A 13,770-nucleotide genomic window follows, 5' to 3' on the forward strand; every position below is an offset into this window, starting at 1 on the left:
TGTGAGGTTGGTGTTAAGTGCCAGGCTGTCGGAGATGTTTAATCACGACTGTATCAGCTTCCAGCGCGAGAGAGGCGCGCGTGCGCCGATATAAAATAAATGACGTCTCAAACCTGTTGGTTTCTTTTGCCTTGCGATATAACCCGGGTTGACAATAAAGCCATCGCCTTCATTGTTGTGAACGCAAAAAGCACACTCGAGGGTTTGCTGACCAGTTATTTTGAATCACCGTTGTTGATTGATAGTTGTTATTACTGAAAACCTATTTTTTTTGGGATAGATTTTCTCGATAAAGCGTTCAATATCCACTTAAAAAGAGTTCACTTTAAAAGCACCGCCACCTTTTAAGCACTCACGTTCAACCAAACTCCAAAAACTTACAACCACTTTTTAAAAAAATGCGATGTCCTACTTGATCCATGCCACAATCACACCGACATGTAGATATTGTTTGGATTAATTTCACATTCTGTTGCACATTCCTAAGGATCATTAAGTAAACCCGTGGGTTATTAATAACGATTCCTCTCCACCCGCATCCATTATCACAAGAAATATCAGAATCTTTATCAGAATCCTCGACTGCAGGAGGAATCCGATGAGCTATGAAGCTTTTTTTTTTCACAGATGCCCAGTATGGGCGCGTCAGCAAGTTACACAAATGGAGAAAAGGGCAAGCAAGTCACTAAATGTAAAAAAAAAAGATTAAATTATATAAGTCCGATTTATCAAGCTTGGGGAAGGCAGCAAAACAACAGAACAGTCCCTGGCCACACCAAGATAACACGAAACATTTATGCACGTGGAATACGAGATACCTCTTGAACGTTCAGCAAAGTCGATGCAATCGTGCGTGTTCGGGCGCGCTTGTGCCTGCGCGTCCCTGTGAAGCTGGGCGTGCGTCGGCTTTTTCACTTGTGCAACGTGAACGTCACTTAAATGTAATTTGTAAAAATACATTCACTCCGCAGCAGAAAATCTTGATGCAAAAGGGTCCCATGGCGTGTGACAATTAAAAAAAAAATTATTTATGAATTAAAAAAAACTTGAGAGCCCTTGGGTCTGCTCCCTCTGCCCTCTGATTGACTTGGCAGTCTGCTAAACACATCATATGCATTTGTAAATTAAAATTATGGCACTAAGTTTGAGCGTTGCCTGTGTATCTGCCCGATGCAAAGCCCTTGACGCAATTCTGTCTTTTACGTTACGTTAATTTCTATCAGGAATTTCGGCATGAATCTCTCCTTCGGGTGCACGTCACCTCCTTATTACTCTTCTCACGCTACTACCGCGGTTACCGTTCCCGTGAACTTCACTCAGCGGTCGCACTGTTTAGCCACCACAGTTGCGGCTCAGCACCGCACTCACTCTTCGCACAGCAGCCCACAACACACACCTTTCCGCTTCTTCCCATGCATTGCACGAATTCGCCCTCCCATAATCTCCTATCACCGAGTTTGTACAACATTACTAAAATTCAGCAAACGTATCAATTATACTCTTTGGTTCTTTCGGTAAAGTCACGTAGGTAGAAAAATAATAGATCACGACGTTTCGATCGCAACACAAGCAATCGTCATCAGGTGATCTATTATTTTTCTACCTACGTGACTTTACCGAAAGAACCAAAGCGTATGGATTCATGCAGTCACGAAAGCTTCAAATCAAGATTGAAACGTATCAACTGTTTCACCTAAAGACGGCTGCTTGCGTTGTGGCCGAAACGTCGTGAGAATTATTTTATTATGTTTTATTATTATTTTATTATTTTCCTTCTACGTGACTTTACCGAAAGGACCAAGAAGATGAACTGTTTCAATCTTACACCTTCGACGGCTCCCGCTTGTTGCGCGCGTGCACGCGTTCGACAAACAACTCACACATGTGCGCGTCCTTGCCGGGGCCCAGCGAGTCGCTGAAGTACTGCGGGTTCTCGATGACGGGGATGCGCGTCATGCCGATGAGCACCGTGTCAGAGCCGCCGTCTCCGGACGACACGGAGCCGCCGCTGCCGTGAGCCACGTGGTGCAGGGGACTCGCGGAGTCCTCCTCGCCCACCACCATGCTGGAGCCTGGGCGGGCGAGCCGGGGTTTGGGACGGCGGGGAAGGGGACAAACGCGCACCCGGGGGGAACAGGGTTGGAGGGGTAGGACCGGGGAAGCGAGGGGTGATGGAAGGGGAGCGGTTTGGGGCAGGGGCAAGCCACTGGGTGTGTCGCCAGGTGGATGTGAAGGTGCAACCGTGGCGGCAGAAGATGCGGGAGCCTTTATCGGTCATCTCCTCCCAGGGTGACGTGATTCCACTTTACAGGCGGGTTTCACGCGCAGTTGCTGCATCGGCAGTTGATTATAGTCAAAATGTGCCTTCATGACGTGATTGGGAACAGTTTAGAGATGGTAGGGAATGCAGTGATTCAGTTCTGATAGGCTAGGCATGGACTAAAACATGAGAATGCTCTCGAAGCACAGCATTAATGTATTCCTTAAATCACTGGACATCTGTGAAAGCATTGGACATCTGTGAAAAAGAGCTTCATAGCTCATCGAATTTCTCCAGGATAATTAAAGATTCTGTTTCTGGTACTTCTAGAGGACTTTGCATTCATGCTAATTTCAAAGCCGCAATTAGATGAAAGGGAGGCAACGTCAATTGCTAATGACCGAGGCCATGGCTATTCAGCACTAATGTTGGCCTCCTGTTACTCTTACTCTCTCTATGGTTATTAGTACTTATTATCATTAGCCATGGCTAGGTGGTCCAGAGGTTTAACCTGATCAAATACAAATTCCCTTGGCAAAACCTCTGAGCATCATACTATATTAGAATAAAGTTTTATGGCTGGCTTCCTGCCTGGATTCCTGGCTGCGTTGCGTGCATGCTGACATCACACTCTCCCCCCCCACACACCCTCCCTCACAGCCGTAGCACTCGCGCAAATGCGACAGAGATAGAGGAGAGAGGTGAGGGATGGAGATGCATAATGGAGTTGAGGGAGTGAAATACAGGAGGAAGAAAGAGAGGGAGAGCAGAGGGGTAAGGAGAGTGAAAGGCCACGAAAGGAGAGGAAAGATAGAGGGAGATGTAGAGGAGGGGACAGATCAATCGATAAACAAATAGATAAACAAATCGATAAACAAATATATAAACAAATAGATAAACAAATGTAAATAGACATAGCCAGAAAGTTAGATAAATTGGGATATACAGTACAGAGAAGGTAAGAAAGAGGTGGAGAGAGATAGGCCTTTATATAATATTCAAAGTTTTGCTGGCTGGCTCGGAGGGACGGTCACGTCCAAAGGACATGGAGGTTGCTAGTCTGGCAAAATATTTCACCCTCCGCTTGCTGGGCAATGTTAAATACTATACGTTCTGAATACATCGTGGGATATTTCATCCCAACATTATGAACATACTTTTCTCCTTAGAGGAACAGGACCTAATAACTCAACGCAACGGGGGAATTTATATGAGAGATATAAAATCCCACCAAGTTTAATTTACCCACCACCTAAAAAGTTAATAAATTAGTTGTATTTGTGACATGGCTTGTTGTTGTTGTTCTGGTGTTGCTTTGTGCCGGATGACAGAAACAATTGTCTCTTTGTGCCGGCATCGTCTCCTTGCGATCGAAGAGAACATCTCATCAGGAGTTTGGCATTAGCGCTAAGCTCTTGGGGGACGATGCTGTCTGTGCAGCAAGGGGACGGATTCCTCCCAGGAAGGCCGTGGGAACCGTTGACGAGCGGGGGGGGAAGGGGGGGCCCCGTGGCTCAAGTGGATCGGCGGGCTGTGGCGGCGAGGGTTAGTGGGAGGTGATGTCTACGGGTGACGGGGGTCAACCCCTGTTTCCCGTCACCGTCCCATTCAGCAACAGAATGGTGTTGGCAGTTGCACAAGGATGTGTGTGTGTGGGAGGGCTCACCAAACGACGGAGCACAGAGTCTCCTTGTCTTTGTCGGAACTACGGAAGCTTTCAAAGAAGAGCTGCGCCCCAAATACTAATCAACCTTTCCACAAGGCTGCGACAAAACCTCGCTTTTATACCGTGTTGAGAAATTGACCTTTGGATCCCTAATTCTGTTTTCTTCCAAAATACTTGTTTTTATTATTATTATTTGTTTTAGCAATTTCATTCAACAGCGTGTTAGAGCCTCTGAATTCTAATGCAAGTTCTGGGGGGAAATGTTTTATTCTGTCCGTTTTCACCGCGAGTCTCGTTTAATGATATACAGCGATGTGAAAGAGGAGGGCACTTCAATAGGTACAGACACTTAATAGTGTTGTAACCTGTCAGTGTGATTTCAGTAAAAATTGCATCGTGAATGGGGCTTGACCCTCGTGCTGAACTGCAATATTATTCTTTGAAATGTCCAGGATATGTGATAGAAGATGATGACGACACCCAAACGCAACTTGCACGAGGTGTTATTTTTCGCATCTCCTGACGGTGGAAGTGCGAGTCAAAGCGATCACGGAATGAAGCTGCAATCTGGTGACACCTAGGCAACGTTTATAAATGGGTGTTTTTGTTGCTGTTGCATGTGAGAATGTTTGTGAAGATGACAGAGTGGGGAGCGGTGGCGGAGTGGGCTGTGAACCTGACGACTCTCGAGCCGATTCCCGCTCAAGACCAATAACAGTGGCAAATATTTGAACCAGTACCTGGGCATCCTCTAGGTCGACTCGGCCTCAAACGAGTATATCGTGCGGTGTGTAATCACCAGCACTGGGGAGACAAAGGCCGCCGGGCATGGTGTTGGCCACCCACCCCCTCGTGTGCCGCGCCGGCCTTCGTAGGTGTTCGCTCAACAGTCTCTTAAAGGGTATACGAGGGATCTTTGTCTTTGAGGATGACAAAAGTGGCAGGCAAAGCTGATGCTTTAAACATCGCATTCGGGTAGAGTCATTTGTATTCTTGGCCCGCGCTCAGCGACGTTGGGAAACGTTTGAGAATTATTTTGAAAAGGGCAGCGACCGTGTGGATCGGCTGGGCAGCTGGGTTTGAAGCTCTCCTGTTTGGGAGAGCAAGGTGGCACGGCCCTTAACATCTGACACGAGCAGAGGCTGCCGAAAGCCGTTTCACTCTGGCGGCTCCAGGAGGATTTATTCATGCGTTACGTTCGACGGCCAACGCGTCTTTCACCCACGCGGGCACTGCATTCCCGTGACACAAAGCCATCGCTTCAATGTAACGCAGATAATTTGCTACAAATCCGCAGCTGGGAAGGGTTTTATAAATAAACAATGAAGGCAAAAAAGGGAAAAGGGATGGCTTCAATTAAGCGGTCCCGCTGACCTCCGAATGAAGTTACAATGAAAAGCTTTTGGTGCAAAAGTACTGAGCTGGAAACGTGATGCAGTTTCTTCCCTCGGACAATATTATGTTAGTGGCCATGGAATAGTTGTTCGCTGCGTCAGTGCTTTCATAGTGCATATCAATAAATATGTAAAACAATGTTGTTGCGATGTACAGGGTTGCTGATCAAGGCAAATTATCGAAGGCTGCCTGGCAATTTATATTTGTTCCCTGCCAAAACAGTCACGATTTGCTGTCAGCCTGGCTAAATGTAATGGAGTCATTTTCCTTTGTGCAGCTCCGATATTATATAAGCGTGTTCGTTGCTAATGCATTGTTGTGTTGTTCATTAATGCAATGTTTTCTGGATTGTAGTATTTTTATTTTATTTTATAATAGGTATGTTGCCAAATGGTACCCATGTAATGGACGATCATTTTTCTGGGATTTCTCTGCACAAGAACAACGCAATCAGTGTTCGACTGCCAGCATTGGTTGCAATGCAAAACGTGAAAACGTTTGTACTGTTATTAGTGCGCACACCACAACTGGCTTTTCTGTTACGCTTTCGAAGTGATTGTTGAATGGCTTCATTTCACCTATGCATACCAATATGCACGGGTAGTACACATTGAAGCCTGGGGAGGGAAAGTATCCAGTTTCTTCCACGCATAATGAAGCCATATTTATGGTAACTCAACATTTTGAATGGATTCGTTATTTTGATTGTGTTCAACTAATAATTAATTATGATGACCTTTTACAAGGACATCAATGCCTTTAAATGTGCCATGATTATACACTCGATCCTGTTTACAGATTGTACAGATTTTTACTGCATAATTTTACCAGCACGTTCCTCCAAATCAGCAAAGGTCATTGGTGCTGCAACCACATTGAAAACGTGGGGACCGACTAAGTGTCTAGGTGGATTTTCTTACCGTCTCGTAGTTTGCAATTCGCAAAAGCCAGGAACGTTGAACTTAGTTCATAGCAATTTTTGTTTAAATACATTAGGATACTCTATAGCCCTTTGCCAATTCACTGCGGGACGAGGGTCTCTCCGTCCTATGTGGGTTATTTGACCATACTTCACCGTGTTGGTCAGTGCTGGTTGGTAAAGGGGGTGTGCTCATGAGCGTTTCAGATATCACTCGACACCGACATAAGCCATGACCACGAATGGCACTCAGGTGCCCAGGATTAAAGTGCTATTGCACTAACCACTGTGCCAAGGCAATGTAATATTGAGCAGGAAAACAATATCTACCAATATGACGTTCATAGCAGTCTACCATAAATCTCCGCACGATAACAGCGTGTCACGTCAGTGACTAACTAAATCTTACACAAGCTGAATGTTAATATAAATATCATGATTCACTTTGCATTTGTGTTCTTTGCACAGTCATCTTGCCATACCATTAGCTACAGTTAAACCTTTGCGCGCAGTGTCAAGCATGTATCGTCTCATCCTACTGTAACCATTAACCATTCCTGGTGCATATTTAAGTCATTACCGCGTATTGATTGACACCCTCCTCCGATTTGAGCGTAAATATTTTTTCCGCAGATTGTCACTCTCATTAACTCCTGTTTATGTTCGAGGGAAATTAACCTCTTGGCCCACAATCACGAAGCGATTGCAGAGAAACGATCTCCACGGCCACTCCACCCTCCCCCTCCCCCTTCCGATGCTGCCCCTCCGTTTAACCTTGATGGGGCTGCCGAGTGGCTGTCGTTGCTGACTCTCAGAAATTCAAGCCCCCGGCAGTGGTTGAGCCTCTGCCTTACGGCCGACATGTCCGATAATTCTTGTTTGCATCATCCACTCTCATCGCTCTCCGCCCCCGGAATTTTGCCGTGCGGGCATATTTTCTGTGTCACTTTTACAAAGAGGCCGGGCACTCGGCTGCCGACAATGTCAAAAGGACTCCAATGTCGCCACTGCCTTTTTGCATATCCCATCCGTATCGATCGTGGTGGCGGAGGTGAATACTTTTTTCAAAGTGGATGGAATGGAATGGGTAAAGTCTGGACGGCACCGATGTCTGACATCAGTGCGGCATCGTAGCGCAAGTCCGGAACGATTTTTTTTATGAGAATTAATTCTGTGCACTGATCTGTGCCGTTAATATTTTTTCACAATTTATTTTCAAGTACCCAATTTTATATGTTCACACTAAATTGATGTATATCTGTAAATTTTGGGGAAATAGACCCAGCAATTAACTGTTTATTTTGGACAGTGAATGGCTGTGCAATATTGCATTTTCTGCTAGTTGCAGAGGTTCGTGGATCGAGATCAGCGGCTGCCCTAGTTAATACTGCGGGTGTATTAACCAAACATTTGAGACATCTGCTTCAGAGTAGATGTTAGAGATTGCGTGACATTAAAAAAAAGTAGTCGCCCATCTGTGCCAACGTCATGATCCACATAATAAAAAAATATCATTATTACATTGGGTAACACCATATAGCAACATTGCCTCTTATTGGCATAACTTACTCATCTCTCAAACATAGTGCCGTTGTGATAGCCTGTGTGCAATAAGAATGGTGCAAATGATCCTTATGGTGGTACCCTGGGGTACCAAATAATACAAAATGTCCGAGGTAATTAAATATTTTATTTCTGGGACACTTTTTTCCAGGGGTGTACTTAACTCCGCGACTGGGGTACCAATCAATCCGAAATCAGTGCCACTCCGCGATGTCGAAACGCAGCGATGAAACCCTGAACGCTCGCGGTACGCACCATAGTGGTGCATCGTGTACAGCTCGTCGAGATGAGTCGATTGCCAAATCGCCGACCATCAACAGACTAAAAATTACTGCATCACGGACATTATGTGAGAGCCGGGGTACTATGGTACCCCGGGGTACCGCCATAAGGTTCAAATACCAAATGTACAATGTTTCTTTTATATTTTTTTGTTCGGAAAAATTGTTTTAGAATTTTAAATCTGGCAATGTGGATAGCTGTCTTTCCACTTTTAAATTAATCGCTTGAAATGTAAAATTAATATGCAGCTTTATTGAACACAAACAAAATATTGTACATATTTCGGTGTTACAAAGACCATAAACAATAATGCACTATTTTTCAATTCCACAGTTATGGGCTGAAGAAGCCGCTCGTGTTTTAAAATGGCAGAATAAAATAGACACAATTTGGCAATCATTCAGAGACTGAGAGTGTTAAGAATATACATAGCTAATGCTCCATCAAGGTTAATAATGATTTTTCCATCGATTTTCACCTCCTACCTTCCATTTGCTCCCCGTACCTTCAGAAGGCACTGCGATCAGAGATGCCCAATAAAGTGCAAATATCAGCTGTTGTTTTAAGGAAAGTGCCCCAGCTAATGCCAAAACTCACATTTCTCCTAAATATCAGAAAACTAGCCTCGAAAAAATACCACTTCTTATTACACGTGTATTATTACATCTGATTGGAAGTGCAGTTAGTAGAACCTGTTCTTGATTTACTAGAAGTGTTTGAATGGGTACTGATTGAGTCTCTGTACTTTGTGCCCCAATTAATTAATTTGAAATTACCAAGTTTTGCATCCGTCGTTGTAAATCTGTAACTTTTTATCGTGGTAAACCTACATAAACGTGACCTTATTAAGCAAATACACGACTGATTTATGAGCATAGTTTTCGCGAACATACCAAACTGGAATATAATTCCAGTGATAACCTTGGAAATCCAATGCGTGTGCTTACTTTGAGATTTGCATGCGTGCACGCATTAATCCAGGCTCGAGAATCCGAGTTAAATTGTGAAATTAATGCATTCATGATGCTGCACATTTAATAATATCACATTTTATTATGCTAATACTATCAGAATAACAAATGTAAAAAACACATTTTGCCTACTTTTTTGAAAGGGCTCATTATTTTCTTTTCATTACAGATGGGTTTTTTTCTTATACTAGAAGAAACCACATTACATGCCTCAGTTGTTCGCCTTTGGAAGTGAATGATACAAAAATCACTGCTGATATGTGTGGCATTCTGCAGTCCTAATTAAGACTCCATCAGCTGATATGTCAAGCAAGTCCCATTGTCTCATTTTTCAGCGTCATTTTAATTTCTTGGCATTTTTGCCATTTCACGCCGAAAGCTGCTGCAACAGCCAGGGATAAAATGTGGGCGCGTGCAGTGCACTACAAAAGAAGGCACAGAAATCCCATCACAATCTCACTGTGCAGTCCATCGTGGTTCGTGCAATGAGTGAACATGCTGAGGTGGGGGGGGGGGGAACGGTGTGAAGATTAGATTTATTGCCTTCAGAATTCGTGTGATTTGTGAAAATTCCTTAAAATTGCCTTCCAAAGTGTGGAGCCCTGGTGAGACAATAGTGCTGCTTGTTTTTACCCAGCCGACTGCTCTGAGTTTATGCTTGCCTCTAATGCCACATTGGTCAGATTGAGTGATCCGGAAGGATTTGTTTAGATAGTGTAAATTCTTTTTTTTCCATCATAAAAGCTCATCGTCCGAATTTGTTGGGCAATTATAAGTTTCGTGCTTCACTTATTAACCTCCAGCCGATACATCGCACCCATGAATTAAGTATACGGCAGATTCACGTTAAACTGGTTGAAATGCTTCAAGGCATTTGGGCTGGCTTGTCCGTGCCTGTCCTGAGCGTCTCACGAGCCTCTGAGCGTTATTCATCGTTTTGTTTACGACAACTGTGACTAATGTGCGCCTACAAAGAGACGGGGGGGGGGGGGCTGGCTGGGGGGGGGGGTACACGCACCCTACAGTTGAAGCTCGCCCGTTATGAATCCTCAGGGGCTTGTAGAGGGTGTTGCCTTCATTAGCAAGAGAGATGTTTTGTGAAGATGCACCAATAACGTTGCACTCCCAGCCGTGGCTGTGAATCATTTCCCCTGTTGGCTGTTTCACCGTAACGCGCCGTTGAGTTTGGTCTCTTTAGGTAATGAAAATCTAACGCGCACGGGAACCGGCAGGTCCTTTTTGTGCATTTAATTACAGCTTCAGGCTTCATTAATTTACTTGTAGAATGAAACACCGGTGAAGAATGGCTCAGGGTAATTCGTTTTTTTTTAAAATAAATGTATCAAAATGGAAAATAATAAAACTACAGCACAAAATTTTAGTTGTCATGCAAATAATGTACATTTTAAGACTTTTTTTTTTATAGCACATTTGATTTGCATGGTTGATTTTGTTTAAATTTACTCTGTAGGTAAACTAGGGAAATGCATGCTGGTGTCAATTTAGTTGCATCGCTTTTTCAAACATCTTTCAAATTTGCCTTGTGGTCGAGGGTTCATTTTCTATAAGTTATTTTAATTAGTTGGCCATTTAATGTTTATATTGCTGCAGCGTTAGCAAACACGAACAAAAAGCAAAGCAATTTAAATATTGACTTAAAGCTTTCGTAACTGCAGGAATTCATATTCTTTGGGTCTTTCGGTAAAGTCACATAAATAGGTTCAAAGAAACAATGAATGTTTGTTATTTGTTTGTTATTGTCTTTGAACATATCTACGTGACTTTACCGAAATACCCAAAGAATACAAAGCAATTTGTTGTATTTTCTTTCACATCTTAGGTCAACCTTGCCCTCCATAAATCAAAGCTTCAATTATTGCTCCGGGTTTAATTCTGTTAAGTGAATAGCCAAAGACATATGGCTACCTGCGACACAGATAAGTTGAAAGCATTTTGGCCACGCAAATCCAATTTTGTACAGGGCCAATTTAGCTCTCCTGGCTCCTGAGCTGAAATCCGCTCGCCTCGCATCCCTCCCTCACCGAAGCCCTCCGCTCTGCATTTAAAATCCCTGGGCTAACGCCGCTGCCTGCCGCGGGCAAAAGTGGAGATGCCGGCACCAATGTAATGCCTGAATCATTTAAATCCTCCGGTTGATTGGCACCGTTGGAAGCCAATGATAGGATGTCTCCCAGTTGGGAAGGGGGAATATTTGAGGGGAAATGTTTAACGGCAGTTCTAGTAGCCTCAATGAGAAACAGACGCCACAAGTAACTAAACATATTTAACTCTATTTGGGTAATTATTATGCTTCCAAGAAGCTTGTGTTTCATTAGCTGTATAAATATCTTGGGGATTATTGATCAAATTTGCAGTAAAAACGACTTGGAATTACTGTATGTGCCTCCAACTCAGAACATCAAGTGATACTTTATTAATAATCAGCTCATGTGGTAGTGGTAAATGCAGTGTAGTGAGATCATTAAATATTCCACAGGTTTAGTCTTTATCTCAGGATAAACAATACAATACCACTTTTATTTATATAGCATTTAAATGCAACTGCATCTCAAGATGCTGTACCAAAAAACACTTATCTGTAACAGTATAGTTTGGAATGTTCGGGACAAACTATATTTTAAAATTTATACAAACCATTTCCCCCAAAATTGTAAAGTTATTTGTTACAGAACGCTTGTTGAAATTCTGTAAGATGATGGCTGTTGTTAAGAATTAATATGTTAATATTGGATATTTCCAACTGCCTCACAGCTCAGATCGTTTTCATAAATGATTATATTGGCAGTGATGGATACAAAAATTAAATTGCATGTCAATCACACTGTATAACCTGACGCGCCTAATTGACAGTTATTTGGTCTCATATGAGTTTATGCATTTGCATTGGTTTATAATAATCTACAAATTCGATCTTTTAAATTAACATTCTAAATTATAAAAAAAATATCTGGACAAATAAAATAAAAATCAAATCGTGATAAAAAAAAGTCTTTATTTTATTCAACTTATTAGATGGAAATCAAAAATAAAACAAACATCTACAATTCGTAAACATCAAATACAGTTTTTATCAAATATATATGAAACTTATTGGGCAAAATAGGTCAGACAAATTAAATATGAGACATATAAAATTAGTTCTTGTTATATATTATATAAGTATGCATAAACACCATGTGTGCGTTTAGCTATACAACCCAAAATATGTTCAATTACAAGCTGGATAATACATGGTGCATACACAGGAGGAAGATGGGCATTGCAATCATCATGGCAGCCTAATACATCTCAGCGTTTATAGATGATTTGACACATTCTCAATGTGAGTACCGTACAGCACGATATAGGTCACAGCTACGCTCCGGTGCAAATCGCCACGTTATTTTGATGAGCCTCTTAATTGCTGTTTGACAATAATAATTAAGAATTTGCGTGGTATTTTTGACGTAACATCAACTTTTTTTGTAAATTCTTGTCCTTGTTTAAAATGTTACGTGCGAATGTTTACGCAGGAAAAAAAACCACGGATAATTGGGCACACAATGATACTGAGTTAACGTATTTTGTTCAGGGTATTATACACACGTGGACAAATTAGACGTAAATATGCACCGTCTACACTGAGTGCAAACCCATAGCCTCTCATATGCATTCACCACAACATTAAATGACTGATGCGCTATGCAGTCCACACAGCCTGGTATTCGTATTAGTCTCTATACATCATTGCATTGGTCATGAATTGACAAACACACAACTTTAAAAAAAAACTTTTGTAATGAAGATGCAAACAGTAACCATATGCAAAAGGACGGTTTAAACTGTTGAGCGAAGGTAAATGCATTGTACCAGCTTGCGATATCACAAACGTCTGTTGTAATGAAAATCTTGATAACCTGCATGCTATGTTATTGGATAAGGCACTCCGACATTTAATACATATATTACTGAGATAATGTGTCTTTAAATTATAGTATATCCATTCACTTTAGGTCTGGTGTGTATTTGTGAACAATGTCTGATCAGGCGTTACCTTTATGTGTTTGTATGACTTTTGTTATATATTTACACACACACACATATGCGAAGACGAAGTTTAAATATATACAATTGTCTTAATCCTAAAGATTGGTACATTGTAACTTTTCTAATACTTAAAAATGTAGTACTGTACATTATTTTAGAAAAAATATTTATATTAATTTCAGCACCCTGGTCAGCAACACTATGTAAAAGCCACCTCCTGCTATTCAATGTAAATTAGCTAATACATTGTATTAATATCACACTATTCTTATCACACAATATAGCACGTATATTTCACAAAAATACGAATGATTAGACGTGCACTCAAGATAAGCTGATGTTTTAAGCGCCTATAGTAGAGTACATGCATTTACGTGTAAACATTAGACACGTATAGATGATTACTTTAGTTTGGGTGTTTTAAAAATATTGTAATTTGTGGGACGCAACATGTTGTAGAATATGGTAGACTGTATGAACTTTTTTTATTTTAGTATTTTTTAAAAATGTAGATCTATACTATTACAGTTTAAAAGTAATGAGACTTGTTAAAAAGACCTACAATAATACACACAAAACAATATTCCTCCAGAAAACCGACATCTATAACGCCACCTCTCATGACATAAATGACATCTCTCACACAAGCCCAGAGCTGCGTTGTCCC

The 13,770-nt window shown here is 41.8% G+C and overlaps 1 protein-coding gene across 1 annotated transcript in view; it reads right to left on the reverse strand.

Moving 5' to 3' along the window:
* The window catches only part of NTRK2 (neurotrophic receptor tyrosine kinase 2), a 71,547-nt gene that overhangs the window by 33,217 nt on the left and 24,560 nt on the right, over positions 1-13,770 (reverse strand). Inside the window, 1 exon segment of the mRNA XM_078600327.1 lies at positions 1,881-2,072. Coding sequence (XP_078456453.1) covers positions 1,881-2,072 — 192 coding nt within the window.

This window comes from Lampetra planeri, chromosome 13 (assembly GCF_965212315.1).
Source record: "Lampetra planeri chromosome 13, kcLamPlan1.2.h2, whole genome shotgun sequence".
Classification (NCBI taxonomy): domain Eukaryota; kingdom Metazoa; phylum Chordata; class Hyperoartia; order Petromyzontiformes; family Petromyzontidae; genus Lampetra; species Lampetra planeri.